The following is a 20,948-nucleotide window of genomic DNA, read 5'->3' as shown; positions in this document are numbered from 1 at the left end:
CTTCCCCTTCCTCTCTCTGGAAGATTGTAGAATATCTTCTTTGTCTCTATGGTTCTGAAATTTCAGAGCAATATGTCTCAGTGTAGATCTGCTTTCATGTGTTCTCTTGGACACTTGATGGGTTGTTTCAATCATGCCTTTGATTTCTGAGAATTTTCTTGAATTATTTCTTTACTTATTTTATTCCCTTTGTTTTCTGATTCAGAACTTTTGTTTGGATGTTTGTAGTTTCCAGTCCTCTAATTTTATTTTTTCCCCCCCATTTTTAAGCTCTTTGGCTTTGTTCTACATTCTAGAACATTTTATCAGCCTTATTTTTTCCAACCTTCTACTGAGTTTTTATTTTTCATTATCATGCTTTTAATTTCCAAGAAGTTTTGTTTGTTCTATAAACATTCCTTTTTAAAAAATAGTATTTTATTTTTGTTTCATGGATTCAATAAATATTCTCTCTAAGGGTATTAATGATGTTTTTACCCTCCCAGAATAACCTTGGCATCTTCTAGCTTGTGTGTGTGGGTTTTTTTGTTGTTGTTGTTTTTTTTGTTTTTTTTTTTTTTTTTTTTGAGCTGGAGTCTCGCTCTGTTACCAGGCTGGAGTGCAATGGCACGATCTTGACTCACTGCAACCTTGGCCTCCTGGGTTCAAGCAATTTTTTCTTGCCTCAGCTTTCCAAGTAGCTGGGACTACAGGCACGCACCACCACACCCAGCCAATTTTTGTATTTTTTAGTTGAGAAGGGTTTTTACCATGTTGGCCAGGATTGTCTCAATCTCTTGACCTGGTGATCCGCCCACCTCAGCCTCCCAAAGTGCTGGGATTACAGGTATGAGCCACCGTGCCCAGCGTAGCTTGTTTTTTTAAACATCTTTTGGTCTCTACCTTCCATGTTAGGTGCCTTCCTTAGATGTCTGGCAAACTTAGGCTGTCATGATTAAGGCTAGAAGACCAAAAAAAGCTGTATAGAAGCTCTAAATTGTGGGTGGAATCTGTTAAGGTTGAGTTTTTATATAGTTTGAATAAATGATGTGAGCAGAACTTAGAGTGACTGCCAGTTCTTTGGTTTGCCTTTCGATGTAAAAGAAAATATAAAGTAACAGAGGTCTTTTAGGGTTGTAAAAGGGAGGTGCAGTGTTTTATTAGGTTAACTGAAATGGAAGATTATAGATGATTTTTAAAGAAGTGATTGAGTAGAGGGAAGAACACCTAAATGAGTTTAAGAGACTCTTCTATGTGAGAATGGAATAAGGTAGTGTTTGCAAGTGACCCAGAAGAATGCTTGCCTTCCAAAATATTTTTTGATTGAATAAATGAATTAATAATAAAATATTGAAAGAAAAACTTAGCTTATGGTTGCCATGTATGAAAGGCAAAATAAAAACATATTATCTATCACATAAGCTTTACTAGCGTTTACCAATTTAGGAAGTATTTTTCCAATGGACTCATTCTGAAGCTTTCCCTCTGCAGATTCCAATCTTCACTGAAGACTGTTTTTGATTGCAGAAGTTCAGTTCATGTATAACGCTTATGTGCGAGGCTCTAGTCTAAACTCTTTACTATCAGAAACTCATTTAATCCATATGGTTTTCCCATGAGATAGGTAAACCACTTTATAGATGAGGAAACTGAGACACAAGGATATTAAATAACTTTTCCGAGGTCACAGAGCTAGTCACTGGCAGAGTAGGGATTTGAGTACCAACAGTGGCTCCAAAACATGTGCTCTACTGTCTCTGAGAATACATTTTAAGTGTTCTTTCCACAGCAATTAAATTGTCTGCAGCTTTAGTTAATTTTTGTTTAAGGATCCTGCGTAATGAAGAAAAAAGTGTTTATTTCATTGCCAAAGTAAGTGGTATTTATATTTCATAAAAAGTTTTACTTAAAATGTTTTAAAGATACATGACACTAAGAAGGATCTAGACTTTCCATTCTCTGTTCTGTTCTGATGTTCCAGAATATTACTGTTCTGTAATAATTCATTTCCAAAGGATTCTGAGGTCCCAGGATTTTGCTGTTCTTCAGCTGATATTTCTGTATGCATTGTTTTGGTTTGATAGGTGGAAGTTTACTCTTTCTAATATTGCCATTTTTTAGGATCCTATTGTGCTCCATTTTTAGCTGTCATACATGTAATTTTATAATTATTCTAATAGTGTCCTCAGTTAATTTTACTTAGAATCATTTATTGAACTAACGACACATTGGAGGGAAATGTAACATACTGCATGTTGGGGAGCGGATTCTTAAATGTCTGCTTTTGCGATTACACATTTCCCCGACTCCTCATTCTCCAGGTAAGATGACTGTAACTCCATACCTTTGCATGATCTGGTAGTTTGTAGTTGGTAATTTCAGTATGGAAAGTTTCTCTTTTTTTTGGAAGGTTTTTCTTTAATGGTTTTCAAGCCAAGGTTAAAATATACTGTATTATTTCTTTTGGTGGTGAATACGAACAGCTATTTTAATGTTATCTGGAACATTTTTATGATTTGTTCCTTAGAAGTATTTTTTGGCAAAGATCAAGAGGTCTCCATGTAAGTTAATTGAACAACTTTCTTTCTATTAATGTGCTCTACAATGGGTATGTTAGTTATTAGTATGTTTTTAAACTGAATTTTCAGTGCTTTGTATATACATGCGTATCTTTTGGCATTATTCAGCTTTTTATAATCAAGTACATCAGTAGTCCCTTGCCCCATCTGTCTTCCCCACCCCGTGTATCCCTTTGTCTAGGGAAAGCCACTTTCAGATCTTTGGAAACTCAGCAGTTCTGATACGTAAAACCATAGTCCGCAGTTACATTATTATGACTGTAAAAATATTGCTTACTGCTGAATTAAGTGGTATAAATAATTGTTTATTTGGTAACTTAAAATTTTTCCTGTGGTTGATTATTGCTAATATTTTGTTTTCCTTAGTGTTCTGTATGCTGATTAATTCCTCTCCAGATCTACAGCTGAACTGTAAACACTTATTTTGTACTTTGTCAAATGTATAAAATCCATTATTTCAATTCTCCCACTCCTATCCCCTGGGGCTTCCCTCCTGGAGCCTCTGTCTCTGGTTCAATCCTAGACCCGTCCTTCCCTGGGCTTCCGTATAGCGATTTCCTGGGAGTTTTGTTTACCACCATCCTGAGAATTCCTCTTTCCTCTCTTGCATTGGATTCATTGTGTTTTGGACCCCAGGTTGGTCTCTTTCTGGTCTGTTTCATCCTTTTGAGGATCATATCCTCAGGTAATTTCCAAGAGAGTCACAGAGATAATTTTAAAATACATTTGTCTGACATGTTTGAACATTTCCTTTTTTATTTTTATACTCAATTACTGGTTTGCCTGGTTGTTGATTTTTATTTTTCCTCAGACTTTTAAAGGCTTTGTTCGACTGTATTCTAAGATGGAGTGTAGCTTTTCAAAAGTCTGGTGCTATTCTACCATTAGTTCCTTTTGTGTGTGGCTAGTTGTTTTCCTCTGGCAGCTTTTGGGTTCATCTTTCTCTCTTTAGTCCCGTAAAAGGTCATGATGTGGTAGATATTTCATCCTTCTCATCGCATACTTTGTGCGCTCTATCTGGGCACTTACTTTCTTCACTTTGGAGGAAAACTTTTTTTAGTATTATTTCCCTAATGACGTTCTCTTCTCCATTTCTTTTTTCCTGTTTTCTTGAACGTTAGTGATTGGATATTGGACTTCTTGAAGTCGAATTTTCTCAGGGTTTTTCTCCCTTATTTTATTTTTACATTTTATTGTCATTTCTGTTAGATTTCCAACTTAAAGAATCTTGAGTTTGAAAATTTCTCTGCCTGTTGCATTGTCTTTGTTACCTCCAGGTCCCCCTTCAATTTGTATTAGTTTCTATTTTTCACATTGGAAGCTTCCATCCCCACAGCCTGCTGATTCCTAGCTTGACATTTGTATCTAAGAATGAGGAGCTGGTTGGAAGATTGCAAACTGGATGGGTCTTAACTGACTAATGGCTTTTATTACAGCGTGATGAGAGTGTAAACTGCTTTGTTTGGGGAGACCCAGGCTCCTTTCATCTTGTTGCTTTTTCGTTTACCAGCCTCAGCTGCTTCTGCCTGTGGCCAGAGTCCAGGAGACATATCTGACTCTTCACGTCAGTGCAGAAGTGACACCCAGTACCATTGACTACTCCTCCTCCTCACCCCTGGTCATATGCAGACACTTATGCGTGAGGGCTGAGCGCACACTTTCTGAGGCAGGGTCAGTGTTCCCTTTTCCTTGCTTCATCCCCTCTCTGGCGATGAGGTCGCTTTTTGAAGAGAACTTAAATGATCTTTTTCATGAACTCTACATTTAGTGGGGGCTGCCCAGAGTCCCTGTGGCCCCTCTGATCTGTTCCTGATCTCCTCCCCCTCTTTTGAATTTTTACCGTTGTCTCTACCCAGTTCTTCATTGTTTCTGAGCTTTTATGAGAACAGCCTGGGCGTCCTTTTGTAGACATAAGTAGTCAGCAGAAAATGCCTTTTCTTCCACATAAGGAACCAGCTAGTCAGAGGACAATACCTTCATCTTCCAATTTTCTGTTCTCTGTTATCTTCTTTGGTCATTGGAGGTTCAGAGTGGTTTCTTTGATATCTGAGAGATTTTTTTAAGCTGCTTTATTTCTAGATATGTTCCAGAAGCCCTGAGGGCCTGGATGATTAGTCTGTATGTCAAAGCCCTTTTTTATTTTGCTTGATGTCCCCCTTTACATCTGGAGTGAATAGTCATCATTAACACAGTTAATCTTCCTACCTTCTCTTCCCATGATCCAACCAAGTTGCCTATGAAGTATTCTTAGGCTCTGTAGCAGAATGGAATAGTGTTTTGTATTAATTTTCCACTCTTCCACTGCCCTCTACCTGTTTTAAGGAAAAGTTGAATTTCTTAAATTTTATGCCAGTTTTGCTTCCATTATTTTGCATGATATTTTCTTATTCTTTATTTTCAAAAAATCAAGCATTTGCTGCTTATACAGGCTGGATTTTTGGCCAAAAAACACATCTTAAATAGGCTGTGAATCTACCATCTCAAAGTTTTCCAGCTACTTTTTTTTTTTTTTTTTTTTTTTTTTTTTTTTTTGAGACGGAGTCTCGCTCAGTTGCCCAGGCTGGAGTGCAGTGGTACGATCTCAGCTCACTGCAAGCTCCGCCTCCTGGGTTCACGCCATTCTCCTGCCTCAGCCTCCCGAGTAGCTGGGACTACAGGCGCCTGCCACCACGCCCAGCTAATTTTTTTTTTTTTTTTTTTTTTGTATTTTTAGTAGAGATGGGGTTTCACCATGTTAGCCAGGATGATCTTGATCTCCTGACGTTGTGATCTGCCCGCCTCAGCCTCCCAAAGTGCTGGGATTACAGGCGTGAGCCACTGTGCCTGGTCTTTTTTTTTTTTTTGAATTAATATTAACTTGGCCTGCTAACATATCTTTAATCAAACCCATTTGGTCTAGCAGTTGTGTATGAATATTTAAAAGATAAGTATTTTTATTTAGTATGCATAAATTGATGAAAGTTGTTGGTTGGCAATATTGGCATCTTTTCTCCAAAACCTTCCCCTTTTTATGTCTTCACTCTCTCAGCAAATGACACTTCTGTCTACTCTAATGCCCAGTCTGACCTCTGAGAGATAGCCATGACTTTCCTCTTTCCTCTGTAATCCAAGGAGTCACAAAATCCTATTATTACTGTCCTGCTTCAGAGTATCTCTGGCATCCTTCCACTTCTCTGCCAGCCCATCCTCCTGGGATGACTCTGCATCAGCTCATGTGGCTCTGCTCCCCACCAGTCTTGCTCCCAGGCTGCTCTTCACACTGTTGTCAGTGTGGTCTTATCATTTGAGGAACTGTGATGAGGACCGTGTAGCTGGAGAGCAGAGTGTGGGTAGGAGGAAGAATAGTGAAAGGAGTCCCCAAGGTGTATGCAGGGGCCAGATCCTGCGAGGCATTTCGGATGTTTTGGTGTTTGGATTTGACCTTGTGGGCAGTGGGATGCCATTGAAGGGCTGTGTGGATGGAGTGGGATTGGGTCCATTCATTGTTAAAGACAACACACTCTGCAGTGTAGAGGGAGCAGGCTTTGGGTGGGGAGGTGTCGGAGGCTATAGCAGCCCAGGGGAAGAGGATGGGAGCCTGAGCTGGTATGATGGTGGTGGGATGGAGGGAAGTGGACAGACTCTGGAATACTAGGAGGCAGAATTGTGGGGGAGGCTCCAGGGGAAGCATTTGTTCAGAGGAGAGTGATATTTCTAGGCAGGAGAAGGAGGAAGCAGCTGGGAAGAGGCTGCAGTTGTTGGATAGGTAGTTGTTCACCATGGAATGAAGGGCCTGGAGCACACAGTGGAGAGGTCTGCATAGGAGTTGAGGAGTGTGGTGTTTGGGTCAGAGCAGAGGCTCACCTGAACACATGGTCCTGCCTGGTTTTTGGGCCAGTACCAAGAGCAACAATGACATGAGGTGTGGTGTGTTTGGCTGCAAGCTTTCAAAAAAGGAATGCCAGCAGTCTTTTGATTAAATAGTTCTATTTTCAGATACCCTTTCACTTTCTTTCATGGACAAGACTTGGTGCTAGGCACCATGGGTGAATTGAGGAGTTCACAATCTAATAAGTAAATAACTTCTGTTAGAACCGGCAGATAGAGAGTTAAATTAACGGTGTTAATCACTTGCTTGAAACAGACTGGAAAGGACCAAGCTGAGAACTTTTCTCACCCTTCCCGATTCTTATCTTCATTCCTCATCTTTCTTTCCTATCTCTTTACTTAGTAACCAGTGAATCCCCCCCACCGCCCCCCCCACCACTCCCCCCCCCCACCACCGCCATGAGTATAGAGGAAGGTTCTCAGCTCTGAACCAGGCCTGCTTGGCATTTCTTCATTGGGCTAGGAAGGTGCCCAAGCCTTCAGTCTCCAATTTAAGATTGGAAATTATCTTAATTTGATTATTTCCAAATTTTTCTCTATTTTCTCTTTCTTAAGCATTTATACAATAAGAAAACTTAATCGTAAGAGTTATTTAATATAGTTTTGAATTAACTCTGATGGCTTTTTTCTCTTCAAAAGTTTAACTTTGGATGGTTCATCATTTTTGTAAATAGAGATAAAAATCTCAATGATTAATGAAACCTATCAAAACTTGATAATTGATTTAAATCTATACAACTGTAGTAGGTAGGAAAGAAGATAATTATAGAATTCTTAAATTTTAGAACTGGAAAGTATTTTGAGGTCCTTTTTAGCTTTTTTTTAATTATCCCTTCATTTTATATCTAAGAAAAATCAAGGTTTAGGTGAATGAGATGTATAAGTAAATGTGGTAAATGTTTAGCAAGCTTAGAATGTTTTAAAATTTGCACAGTAGGAGGTTTCATATTTTCTGACAGTCATATTGCAGAAGAGACTTTTTTTTTTAACCACTAGGGAATGCTAAAATATCAACTAATCAACTATAGTGGGGAAAAAAATTTAAAAATTTTAGGTATTCTGATTGCTGCATCTTTTCTGTTTAGCAAAATAAAAGGACTTAGTAGCCTCTATGGATTGGGGCGAGAGGGTGGACATGGAGAACACCATTTTAGATTTGTTTCAAGTCACATCATTTCACAGTGTTTCTAACTCAGAACATTCCTTGGAGATAAATAAATTTTATTCTCCTCCTCTAGCTTTGCAGTTCCCAAAAGTGTATAGAAAAAAATCGGCCTCTTTTCTTTTGTTAGTTAAGTAAAGCTGGGCCCATATTCATGGAAGATGTTGGACCATAACCTGTATTTTAGTAATTTGGTGAAAAAGGAATGTTGTCACCGTGGCTCTGCCCTCAGGAAATTGTCCAACCTCAGAGCCTCCCAGGTTGTATGGCAACTGAGTGAGGGTATGCGACTTCTTAGGCAAACATCATCCTGAGATTTGGTCGGGGAATTGGATTTTTTTTTTTTTTTTGAGATGGAATCTTGCTCTGTCGCCCAGGCTGGAGTGCAGTGGCACAGTCTTGGCTCACTGCAAGCTCCACCTCCCGGTTTCACGCCATTCTCCTGCCTCAGCCTCCCAAGTAGCTGGGACCACAGGCGCCCACCACCACGCCCGGCTAATTTTTTGTATTTTTAGTAGAGACGGGTTTCACCATGTTAGCCAGGATGGTCTCGATCTCCTGACCTCGTGATCTGCCTGCCTCAGCCTTCCAAAGTGCTGGGATTACAGGCATGAGCCACCGCGCCCGGCCAGGGAATTGGATTTGTGAGTCTTTTGTTCTTTCTCTACCTTTACTCTGCCATTAGAAAATTAAAGGTATTAAATTTCCATTTTGATTCCTCATTGTTCCAGGGAATTTTTAAAAGGAAATTTTACATTAAATTCCCCAAGTGTCATTTTTTTTAAAAACTCATCTTTCTTGTGTTTTAGGTTGTTTTAGATTCTAATCAGAGAATGAGGTGCCTTTGCAACTAGATGTTCCAGTGACATAAGAAAATGATGTGTAATCTCTGTATAGTCACGACATTGAGCTTGTTGATTATCTCCTTCAGATCCCTAATATGTTTCCTTTAGCTTACTTGACCTGTTAGATTATGAAAATTAAAATTTTCTACTGTGATCAGATTTTATGATGTTCTCTTTGTATTTCTAGAAGTTTTAACTTTTAGTACTTGACTCTTACATTGGTTGTCCAAAAAAATTTTTATTTTTTGAGACAATTTCACTCTGTCACCCAGGCTGGAGTGCCACGGCGCAATTTCAGCTTATTGTAGCCTCCACCTTCCCGGTTCAAACGAATCTTGACTCTCAGCCTCCTGAGTAGCTGGGACTACAGTTGTGCGCCACCACACGGCTAATTTTTTTTTTTTTTTTGTATTTTCGTAGAGATAGTGTTTCATCATGTTGGGCAGGCTGGTGTCGAACTCCTAGCCTCAAGTGATCCACTCGCCTTGGCCTCCCAAAGTGCTGAGATTACAGGCATGAGCCACTGTGCCTGACCCCAAACATTTTTATTTAAAGGAATACAGTTAGAATTGAGTAAATGGAAAGAGATATACTGTGCAACTGAATGACCATCATATAAATGACAGCCCTTCCCAACCCAAATTATATATAAATTTAATGTCATTCTGATCAGAAGTCTGACAATTTTTTCTTGGGTTGGGGAGCAGGGTTGGGAGACTGGTTCAGATGTTATATGTAAGAATAAGTTGGTAAGAATTACCTAAAAAATCTTAAAAATAAGAGTAGTTGGGGGTGGGTAGCTTTTTAAAATCATGTGTTAAAATTACCATAATGCTACAGTAATAAAAATAGTGTGATACAAAAAAAAAATACAGAATTAAGTCAGTTGAATGAAATAGAACAGAGTCTAGCTTTGTAAGAAATTAAGATAAAGCCTGAATTTCATTTCACTGGTAAAAGGGATGTTTACTTGATACATGATTTTAATATAATTGGCTATTTCAAAGAGAACAAAATTAGGGAGAAAGAGCTAAGTGGAAAATGCAGTTAATAATATTAGAAGAAATTTTAGGAGACTGTAGTTTTAAGGTGTGGAAGACCTTCAGAGACAAGACAGGAAGTGCAGAAGAAATAAAGGAAAATATCAACATATTTAAATACATAAAAGTTTAAAAATTCTTTCTGATAGAATACGCCACAAATTAGATCAGAATACTTTGTCACACATATGTGTTAACTTAAAATAATCAAAAGGATCAGAATCTAAAGAGCGTTTATTCAAGCACAAAGTGTGGGGGTGGACCACTCAGGAACACCAACTCCAAAGGAATGAAGTCAGCCTTTGGAAGTAAGGAAGTTTAGGTTTCATTTATATAGGCAGAGGCAGAGACATTTTTAGCAGGAATACAACATTATTCATACAGGTTGGCACATAGTCACAGCAGTTTGATTGGTTTAGGTGTTATTTCTTTTGGGGAAGGGTACAGTTAACATTTTTTTTTTTTACAGAGAGTATAATGATGGGTTTTCTATAGTCTGATCTAAGCAAAGTAAAACAACACAGGGAAAATTAATCTTTAACAGGGGTTATTAACTACGAAGGCAGGCTCAACACCTGTAGTTTCAGCTACTCTGGAGGCTGAGGCAGGAGGATTGCTGGATCCCATGAGTTCGAGGCTGCAGTGAGCCATGATTGTGCCACTCTACCCTAGCTTGGGTGACAGAGTGAGACCCAGTCTCTGGAAAAAAAAAAAAAAGGCAGGAAGTTTTTGTGCCTGACATTGTTTAATTCTCTAGTCATTGTACTGAACAAGAAAAATAAGAAAGCAAGTTAATCTATAATCTGAGAACGTAAGTTGTAACCATATGTGACTCAGATCACAGTCACATCTCTCTCAAGGCTTAAAGGGGTTGTTTTTTTGGACAGCTTTTAAATGTTATTTTCACATTTGACAGTCAGAGGTTTGATAACCTTAATTTTTAAGTAGGGAACAGTCAAATAGAAAAATAGACAAGAATATGAATAAGCAGTTCACGGAAGAGAAAATGCATGTTGTCAAAACAAAACACTAAAATGCTGCTGCATACAAGTAGGCAGTGAGAAAAGGGTTTTCACCTATCTAAGGAGAAAATTTGAAAAGCACATGAGTCTGCACGAGGGGTGGAGAAACGACTTCCTGCATACTCTGTGACAAGAGTGTGGACTGCTGCAGTGCTTCCAGGTACAGCTTACATCCTTTGACTTACGTGTCTCACAGTTAGGTCCCTCCTGCCGAAACAAACGCGCCAGCATTTACATGTACGAGGATGTTTAACCATTTTTTATTATAGCAAGAAACTGAAAAATATTTATATGCCCAGTAATAAAGAATGGACTAAATAAATATATTTGTACTATACAGTATTTGCCATCTATAAAAATAATCCCTTTAAGTTTACATATATTGATTAGGAATAATCTTTATGCTAGAATAATTAGAAAAGGAACAAATTTCAGAGAGATGTTAATATGATCACATAGAAAATATATGTTTGTGTGGTTAGAGAGAGAGATTTGGAAGAACAGACACATACTAAAAATGTTCTTAGGTGAATAGGATTGGGAGAGGGTAATGAGAAAATCACTTTTTTTCCCCTATAAACTTCTATATTTTTTGTCTTGTTAGAGTAAGTTCAAAACACTAAAATGTATTTATTTGTTTTTTAAACCGTTAACTCTGTCTTAACCTTTCTAATGTCTAATCACTTGTGATGAAGCCTGGGCCTAGCCTGTGTGCTTCTCTTCTGAAGAAGATGTGGTACACCTTTCAGGAGAGAACCCTGGCGTCCACTTCCTAGCCTGTACTGCTTTCTAAGCTCCTCTATCTGATGCTCTCATTTCAGTGATCCATCACTTCAGACACTTTCTGGCCAATGTCCTCAGTTTCTTTGCCCCTTTATATTTCATTTGTGCTGTCTAGGCTGATAATCGGTAGGCAAAAATCACACAGTCTTATTATTACTGACCCTGTAGATTTGTGTTCTGCAGCCTCAGTTGTTCCCCTAAGATATCCCAGCAGCACTGTGTTTTCCCCAGTTACCACTCTCCTGAAATGTGAGTGGTGTTTCAGACATTTCTGTCTTTCCTCAAACGTTTAATGCTGCCATCGTTTCTCTCTAGCAGCGAGTGGCTGTGTCTTCTGCTCTGTGGGGAACATGGAAACTCCACAAAGTACTTACCACTAATATGCAGTCTTCCTCCTCTTTTGCCAAGGCAAACAGGCCACCGGTGCTGGGGTCCCAGCCCTACCTGTCTCCTTCTGGATACTCCCTACATGGATTATCCCTGCTGGCCATTGCATCTCTTCCTCTTTTCCTCATTGATACATCACAAGAGTAAATACAAGGCCTTTGATGCCTATACCATCTGGTTCTTTGTTTCCTCTCTGACCTCTCTGTGGTATACTTATAGATAGAGAAATAGAAAGAAGGTAGATAGAGAAAAAGAAGGAAGGATATTTGGGTAGAATAATAAGAAAGCAGCATGAGCTAAAATGAGTGAGAAGACCTCAAGAGTAAAGATGCAGAACATGATGAAATAAACCTAAACATAGCCTTATGTCCCCTACCCAGACTTGGGGGACAGTAGGGAACATATTTCACTCTTATCTGAGCAAATGAAGGTTAATTGTTAGAACTACCAGCTTATACCATTGTAATTTCTTACCTAGAGTTATAAGCCTAATTGTCATACTTTGATATTTGTGTTCTATTCCAGTTTTTGAAAACAAGTGAAACATAAAACTTTATAAATTGGTATTCCTCAAGTGTATTCTGCAGAAAAGTAGCTTGGGGATGGGATTTGGGAAATATAAAATTAAATCTTTAATGTGTGGAAGTGCCTTGTGAATTTCTAGGAGCAGGTAGGCAGTGTGGGGTTTTCCATCCTCATGACCATGGATCCCTTTCCTTGCACGTCTTTCTCACCCTTTTTCCTAATGTATGTCATCTGTCCCAAGGAAAGCAGTTTGAGAAATGTTGAAGGACATAAATAAATATGAGGTACTAAAGAAAATAAAAAGAAATATCAGGTTGCGTGATGTACAGTAATATGACTACTAAGAATTTTCTATTCGCTTTCAGTTTGCGTGCTTTTCTGAGTCTATACATTTTGAAGGTAGCAAATGATTTTTAAAAAATGAGAAAAGATTATTTTGACTAATGATCCTTTGGAGGAAATAAACTATTTTGTAAACAAGCATAGGAGAGTTCTAGTATGACTATAAAATCTTATATAATACCAGAGGTTATGATATTATGTGTTTTAAGGTTTTTCTTAGGATTGACCTGAATTTTTGTTATTTGAGTTATGTTTTCTTCTTTTCCAGTGGCAGCCGATTAGGAGGCCTGGTTACAGTGTTGTGCTTCTTTTTCAATCATGGAGAGGTAGGTAATCAAAAACTATTCTCAGAATTACTCCTGGAAATGCAGTTTTCTTCTTTAAATTTAATCTATAATGGCATTCTTTAAATGTTTGATCTTATTATTTTGATTCAAAATTTAAACACTAGCATTCATTTGAGTTAACTTTTCATGACCATTGTACTTCTTATGTGATATAAGGCTTAGTAATTTGATGAAATAGTGGGTCTGTATCAACTGTATCAATTCTGTTTTGTTGTTGTTGTTGTTGTTGTTGTTGTTGTTGTTGTTTTGAGGCAGTGTCTTTTTTTGTTGCCCAGTCTGGAGTGCAGTGGTAGATCATAGCTCACTGCAGCCTCAAACTCTTGGGGTCAGGTGATCCTCCTGCCTCAGAATCAGCTTCCAGAGTAGCTGGGACTACAGACGCTTATCACCACACTCAGCTAGTTTTTTAAATTTTTTATAGAGATGGAATCTTTCTATGTTGCCCAGGCTGGTCTTGAATTCCTGGCCTCAAGCAATCCTCTTGCCTTGGTCTCCCAAAGTGTTGGGATTACAGGTATAAGCCACCATGCCTGCCCTCAAGTATCAATTGTTTGTATAATTTTAAAACTGTGAAAGCTAACGATTTAGTTATAATGGAAGTAGGTGGTAATTGTTACAACTTTCTTTTGTAGGGATAACTTTTTGTTGCAGAAACTACACAGCGTATTCTTATTTTAATGTATTAACATTTGATACTCTTTTAAGTACTTTTTGCAAAAATATTTGAGTGTTCAAGCGCTTTCTAAAGAGAACAGTATTGTAAAAAATAGAGACTCTGGATCCAGGTTGCCTGGGTTCAAATCCTGACTGCTATGTGGCTCTGTGACCTGAGCAAGTCATTTAATCTCTCTTTGCCTTAGTTTCCTCTTTGTAAATGGGCATAATGATGTTACCCACCTCATAGGATTATTGCAGAGACTAAGTGAATTCATATGTGTAAATGCCTAGAGCAGTGTTTGGCACATGGTAGCTGCTATGTAATTGTTAGCTTGTATTATTACTGTTATTGACTAATTAACTTAGTTTAAATTCTACTATAAATTCAGAATGTCAACGTTTCTCGATTAATCGTAGTTGTAAATGAATTTCTAATACATCTGTCTAGATTTCTTTCATGATAAATTTTGTATGAGGGAGAAAAGAATAAAGGTCAGCTTGCTTTGTGTGAAGTGACTTTGTCCTTCCATGCATTTTATACACTCAGTGCCTGCTGTATTTGAATATGCACATGTTTTAACATGTGCTATAACAATAATCATCTCCAAACATAATGAAGAGTCAATGCTGGACTTCTTTTTAGTCAGCGAGTTACTAATGGATACTTAGCTAATATGTTCTTAGTATTTAGAATCACAGAAAGTAAAGCTAGAGTATTTGACAAGTGGTTGCAACATGACATCAGTTAATTGGTATAGTATGTGTTTAAAAAAAAAAAAAAGATTTGGCTTTTCCTGACTGTGGATCCTGCACATTGTGATAGTGTGGACCATGAAGCACTTTGAGCCACAGATTCTGAGGGAATGACCTAAGAAACAGGGAAATAACCATTTAATAATGGAAGAAAGAAGCATCGTGTGTTAACAATAAGGTGTCAGAGGAAAGAGGTTATTCAAAATTTTGGAACCTAGACCACCAGGAAGACCACTGTTTGTAAAGCGCAAAGGTCTATCGTGCTACCCTCAGTGTGTGCTATGGTTTTTAATTCTTGGTCTTAAGTTTTCTTATAAGTTTGATACTCATGTGGCATGAACATCATTCCTTACAAAGTTTTCTTAAATTTTAACAATGGAATTCAGACTATTCAACTGGCTTTTCAGGCTGATGAATTGTCTTTTTGATACTTTTCAGCTACTTGGTGTAGCTGAAAAGCATGCTTAGACATCACTTTTTTAGGAAAAGGTAAACCGAATATCATTAGAATTAGAATTTCAGTTTTACTGAAATAGTCAAGTAGATAATTTTACTTACATGTAAAATTACTTGTGAAAATACAGGTAATGGCATTAAAATTGAGAGCATAAACTGCAGTTTTGGGTAAAATATTGGTGAGAACTCAACATATTTTCGTTTTAGGTAATGAGATCTTCAGACCCTATTTTTTTCTGATTTTTAAGTATATACTTTTTCTATGGACAGAAATATTTACTCTGGTAGTACCTATTTATGTATTTAGTGAGCTTTTATAGAGCATTGCTCACTGGAAATGCTAGTGGGTTACTAACCGGTACCTTACTTTCTTAGGAGAGTTACTTTGATCACATGAGTGATTGGTTTATGTTGCAAAGAACAGTTGTGAATTGTTACTTGCATTTAAGTTCTATTTCCATTATGTAGTTTGCTGTGCACTAGATGTGAAGATAGCGTAGGTTTACTTTTTTAAAATTTTCTTTTTCCTCATATGGTTTTATAAGGGAAAATTTTTGCCTGAACAAATTATTTATAAAATGTGTAGCATGAATAGCTTAATAGATTATTAAATAAATTATTTAAAACACATTTGAAACCTTCAAATCCGAAACTTGTGAAATGCAATAAAAGGGTTTATAATAATGATCAGTAATGTTGAGGTTATACATTCTATAATAAAAACTATGCAGGTGTTTTCATTGATCAAGCTTCTTTAATAAATTTCATTCAGTCACAATTGAGAATTTTTGCAAAGACGAAAGCTAGCAATTTTGTTTTGCCTTTAAAATGTTTTCTTTTACAAGATGCACACAACATGTGTTGATGGTGCAGGATTTTGGCATGCTGATAGAAAAGCACATGAATGTATATTAAGAAAAATCTGAATACAGTATTTTTCTCCAATTTTTTGATTGTTAGAAATTCTTTTTTTGTGAAATAGGATTGTTTAGCTTTTTCATGATAAGATTAAAAAAATTATTATGAAGCATGATTGATGCTGTTTTATGTAAAAGATGTTCACATATATAAAGATGTACACATATGAAGAGGAAATTCCTTACTTTGTGTTTTTTAAAAATAAATACATTTTTAAAAAGTAATTCAAAGTAAATGAAAGGATTGCCCCCGAAAGTACTTCAAAGTAAATTAACGGATTGCCTCCAAAAGTAATTCAAAGTGAATGAAAGGATTGCCTTGAGGTTCATATCTAATTAAACCATTTTTATGACCTACAACATATTTCTGACCCATATTTCTTAAATATTTTTCCACTGAACTGAGACTAAACTATAAACATACATGTTCCTAATTATTGAAATAGTTATGCCATTTATATAAGATTTGGAAAAGAATTCTTAGAGCACTTTGAAAACAATCTCATTAATCCTTATTCTTATATGGTAGGTATGTAGTGAACATCCCAATATCATAAAAATGGAAGCACTTAAACATTAAGTGATTGGCTCAAGGTTACCCAGCAGGGAGATGATTTTATTTATTTGTATTTTTAAAAAATTATTTGTTTTAACTTACAAATAATAATTGTAGATATTAGTGGGGTACAATGTGATGTTTTGACTTATGTATACATTGTAGAAAGAGTCAATCAAGCAAGTTAGCATATCTGTTCCCTCACCAACTTAGCATTTTTTGTGGTGAGAATGCTGAAAATCTCTTAGCAATTTCGAAATATGCAATACATTAACTGTAGTCACCAAGTGGAACAATAGATCATTAAAACTTATTCCTCCTGCCCAACTGAAACTTTATATCTGTGGATCAACATCTCCACATTACCCATCTCTCCCCTGAGCCTCTGGTAACTACCTTTCTGTTCTCTGTTTCTGTGAGATTGACTCTTAGGTTCCACATATAATTGAGATCATACAGTATTTGCCTTCCTGTGCTTGGTTTATTTCACTTAGCATAGTATCTCTTTCAGTTCCATTCATAGTGTCTCAAATGACATAATTTCCTTCTTTTTTTAAGGCTATGTCATATTCCGTTGTGTATGTATAGCACATTTTCCTTATTAATCTCTTTATGGACACATAGGGTTGCTTCCGTATCTTGGCTATTGTGAATAATGCTGAAATGAACATGGGAGTGCAGATATCTCTGATGTACTGATTTCAGTTCCTTTGTATATATACTCTGAAGTGGGATTGCTATTCTATTTTTAGTGTTTTTGAGGAAACTTACATAGTTTTCTAAAATGACTGTATAAATTTACATTCCTACCAACAGTGTGCAAGAGTTCCCTCTTCTCCACATCCTCTCCAACACTTATCATTTGTCTTTTTTGATAATAGCCTTTCTAACAGGTGTAGTTTCTCACTGTGGTTTTAATTTGAATTTCCCCTATGGTTTGAGAAGCTGAGCATTTTTTTTTCATATATCTGTTGGCCATTTGTATCTTTCCTTTTGAGAAGTGACTTCAGATTCTTTGCCTATTTTAAAAATTGAGTTGTTTTGTTGCTATTGACTTATTTGAGTACCTTATATATTTTGAATATTGGCCCCTTATCAAAGGTGTGGTTTGCAGATATTTTCTCCCAATCCTCGGGTTGACTGTACACTCTGTTAATTATTTCCTTTGTTGTGCAGAAGCATTTTAGTTTGACGCAATCCTATTTGGCTATTTTTGCTTTCCTTTTCTGTGCTTTTGCAGTCTTATCCAAGAAATCATTGCCCAGATCAATACTGTGGATCTTTTTGCAGAGAGAGGATTACAGGTTTCCTGATTCCCCATTAATCTCTCCAAACACGAAATTCTTAGGGGAGTAGCATTTCAAAGAAGACATCACTATAATTTATCTTTTACAAATGAAAGGTGCAGAGACCTTTTCTTGCCAATTTGTGGACCTCTTACTTCGTTTTTCTTTCATTCTTTCTTCCCTTTTTTCCAGTGTTGATAAGGTTTTGGTAAGGTTGGTAAGAAAGAAAGTCCCTTCTTTCCAGGTACTTTTTGATGCTTGAGATGTGCAAGTAAAACAAAGACTCCTATCCTTGTGAACAATCATGTGAATGAAGTGGGATAATCTTCTACCTTAAAGCAGGAGAATATTGGGCAGTAGCACGGAGGAGCAGAAAGTGATAGCGGATAAGGTCAGACAGTTAATAATTGGAGGTAGGAGTGGGAGCAGATTTCTGTAGGTCATTATAGGGTCTATTTGGAGTGGATGGAATGCCACTAGAGGATGATGACTAGTAGAGTGACATGATTTAAATTATGTTTTACATGAATTTGGGAAACAGTGTAAGTACAAGATGTATAATTTTATGAAGGCCATTCACTGGTGTGTCTATGGATTTGTGAACTTATTAAACTTACAGTAACTTCAAAAGTTCAATAAAAACAGAGTGTGTTAATCTTAGCAGCATATCTGCTGATGTAAATTTGAAAAGCAGTCTACAATAGAAAAGTAGCCTACAACATCTTTTATGACCTTGCCCAGCTGGATTTCTGATTTTGTCTCACATCACTCTTCAGGCTATTTTTGATTGCTTTGCTTCAGCCCTATTGGCCCTTCTTTCTTCTGTTTCCAGAAAGGACTATTCCTTTTCCTTCCTCAGGGCCTTTGCACATGCTGTTTCCTATGCTTTGTATATGCCTCTGCGCCCCTCATCTTGACGTGTGCCTAATTAACTCCTAGTCATCCTTCACAACTGGGCATTTCAGTTTGCATCTCAATGGTGTTCTTAATTTCTTCCTGCAGATCTGGATTTCCATCTGACGTAATTTCTCTTTAGTTTTAAGAATTTTATTTAGCATTGTGATAAAGATCTGCCAATAAGTCCCTTAGTTTTTGTCTGTCTAAAAATGTTATCTTGCCTTCATTTTTTGAAGTATATGTTTGCTTAATAAGAATTATAGGTTGATAGCTTTCCCTTTCAGCACTTTAAAGATGCTATTCCATTATCTTCTGGCTTCCACCGGTTTATAAGAAGTCAGCTATAATTCTTATTATTGTTCCTCTGAATGTAATGTGTCTTTTCTCTGTTGTTCAGAGATTTTCATTATATATTTGGTTTTTATTGGTTGATGGTGGTGAACCTAGACGTGCTTTATTCATTGAACACTTTTGTTTTCTGGGTTGGTTTTTATTTTTAATCAGTTTTGGAAAATTTCTAGCCAAGATCTTCTTTTTAAATACTTTATTTTCCCCATTCTTCCTCTCTTCTTCTTTGGGGATTGTAATTACATGTATGTTCAACTTTTAAAAAATACTATCTCACAGATTTTTGACACTGTTCCTTTTTTTCCCATTTTTTTTCTCTCTATTCCTCCCTTTGGGTATTTTCTCTTGCCATGTATAGGAGTTGGCGGTGCTTTATTCTGATGCATGCAGTCTGCTATTATCACTATCTGGTAAATTTCCATCCCTCCCTCCCTCTCTGCCTTCCTCCCTTCTTGCCTTCCTTTCTTCCCTCCTTCCCTCCCTTCCTCTCTTTCCCTTTCTTCCTTCGTTCCTTCTTAGAATTTCCATTTATTCCATAGAGCCTCCATTTTTCTGTTGAAATTTCCTGCCTTTTCATCTCACTAATATTTTTCTATACATTTTAAAATCTAATTATTATAGTTATTTTAAAGTCTGTCTTCTAATGCCAACACCTACATTATCTGGGAATTTAACTCCATTGACTGTTTTTTTCTCTTGATAATGGGTCATATTTTCCTGCTACTTTGCATGTGTCATAGCTTTTTATTTTATGAAGACAATTTCTGTAAAAGAATGATAAAGGTTGAACTAGATAATCATTTTTGCTTCAATTTCCCTAAAAAGGGAACATGTTTTATGTCAAGCACCTAGGAAGAGAGACTGAGAATTTGGATCCCACATGAAGCCCTGCCAAGCAGGGCAGTAGTATAGTTTTAATTTGTTTTAGTTTACTTCCAGTTTCAAATGAATTACAGTGATCTCTTTTTTCTTTGTCTCAGGCTCCAACTTTCCAGGTGCTTAACTCAGGGGTTGATTCCTTTGATCTTACCATTCTTTAAACTGGGAAGGGGTTAGTTTTCAGCTTTTTAGTTAATTTTAATCCATCTCCAGATTCAGCTGTGCCAAGGCCCCGAAACCAAACGCTGTGTGAGATTGTGATCTCACAGAGTTCTGACTTTCCCCCACTCCTCTTTATCTGCCAGATTCATGTGTGCGTATGTCTGTGTGTCTCCCAGGTTGGGGGAGGGGTGGCTGTCACAACAAATACTCATTTTTGTGTTTGTACCTTTTTCAGATTCTTATTTATATGGTTAGAAGTTGTTTGGTTCCAGCAAAGACTCTCTGCCTATGGCAGATCCTTACCTAAATTATGCAGTTGTTCCCAGGTGTGATGGTAGAGCCAACAGCTGTTCTGTATCTTCACTTGGGCTATATCTAGTTTCACTGTAAATCTTGTACTAAAAAGGCAGTACAACAAAAGTGCATTTTTCTTTACTGTTTTTTCTCTGGCTTTTTATTTTGAACAAATTGAAACTTACAGAAATGCTCTAGATTCAGTTTCATTTACCAGTTTTAATATTTTGACACATTTGCTGTCTCTCTTATACAAACACCGACACAGACGTTTTTCTAATCCGTTTGAAAATGAGCTGCAGATATGATGCTGTCTCACCCCTAAATACTTCAGTATATATTGCCTAAAAGCAAGACATTGTACATAATCACAATACTGTTATCATACTTGAGAAATTTAACACTAATAATTATACAGTAATACCTTAATACAGCCCATATTCTCATTTTCATAGTTTATTCCCATAAATTCTTTGATGCTTTTATTTTGGATCCAGAATCTGATTAAGGATCGTACATTGCATTTAGTTGTCATTTTATTTGGAAAAGTTTATCTCAAACAGTTTCTCTTTGTTTTTTCATGGCATTAACATTTTTGAGGAGTCTAATTATTTTGTAGACGTCTCACAATTTGGATTTGTCTGATTGTTTCCTCGTTAATAGATTCAGATTAGAAGACTATTTTATTTTATTTTATTTTATTTTGAGACAGGGTCTCACTCTGTTGCCCAGGCTGGAGTGCAGTGGCACAATTTTGGCTCACTGTAGCCTCTGCCTCCCGGGTTCAAGGATTCTCATGCCTCAGCCTCCCGAGTAGCTGGGATTACAGGTGTGTGCCACCACGCCTGGCTAATTTTTATACTTT

General features: G+C 36.9%; 1 protein-coding gene across 4 annotated transcripts in view; it reads left to right on the top strand.

Moving 5' to 3' along the window:
• Window positions 1-20,948, top strand: part of DPY19L1 (dpy-19 like C-mannosyltransferase 1) — a 115,952-nt gene that overhangs the window by 34,367 nt on the left and 60,637 nt on the right. For all 4 annotated transcript variants that reach the window (XR_010134637.1, XM_055347547.2, XM_055347548.2 and 1 more), the window contains exon 7: window positions 12,800-12,857. Coding sequence is in view for 3 of the 4 variants with exons in the window: in XM_055347547.2 (XP_055203522.1) it covers window positions 12,800-12,857 (58 nt within the window). In the remaining variant the exon portion in view is untranslated. The remainder of the gene's footprint in view (window positions 1-12,799; window positions 12,858-20,948) is intronic.

This window comes from Gorilla gorilla, chromosome 6, assembly GCF_029281585.2.
Source record: "Gorilla gorilla gorilla isolate KB3781 chromosome 6, NHGRI_mGorGor1-v2.1_pri, whole genome shotgun sequence".
Lineage (NCBI taxonomy): Eukaryota > Metazoa > Chordata > Mammalia > Primates > Hominidae > Gorilla > Gorilla gorilla.
The sequence above is the reverse complement of the archived record's forward strand: the minus strand, read 5'-3'. Positions and strand labels throughout refer to the sequence as shown.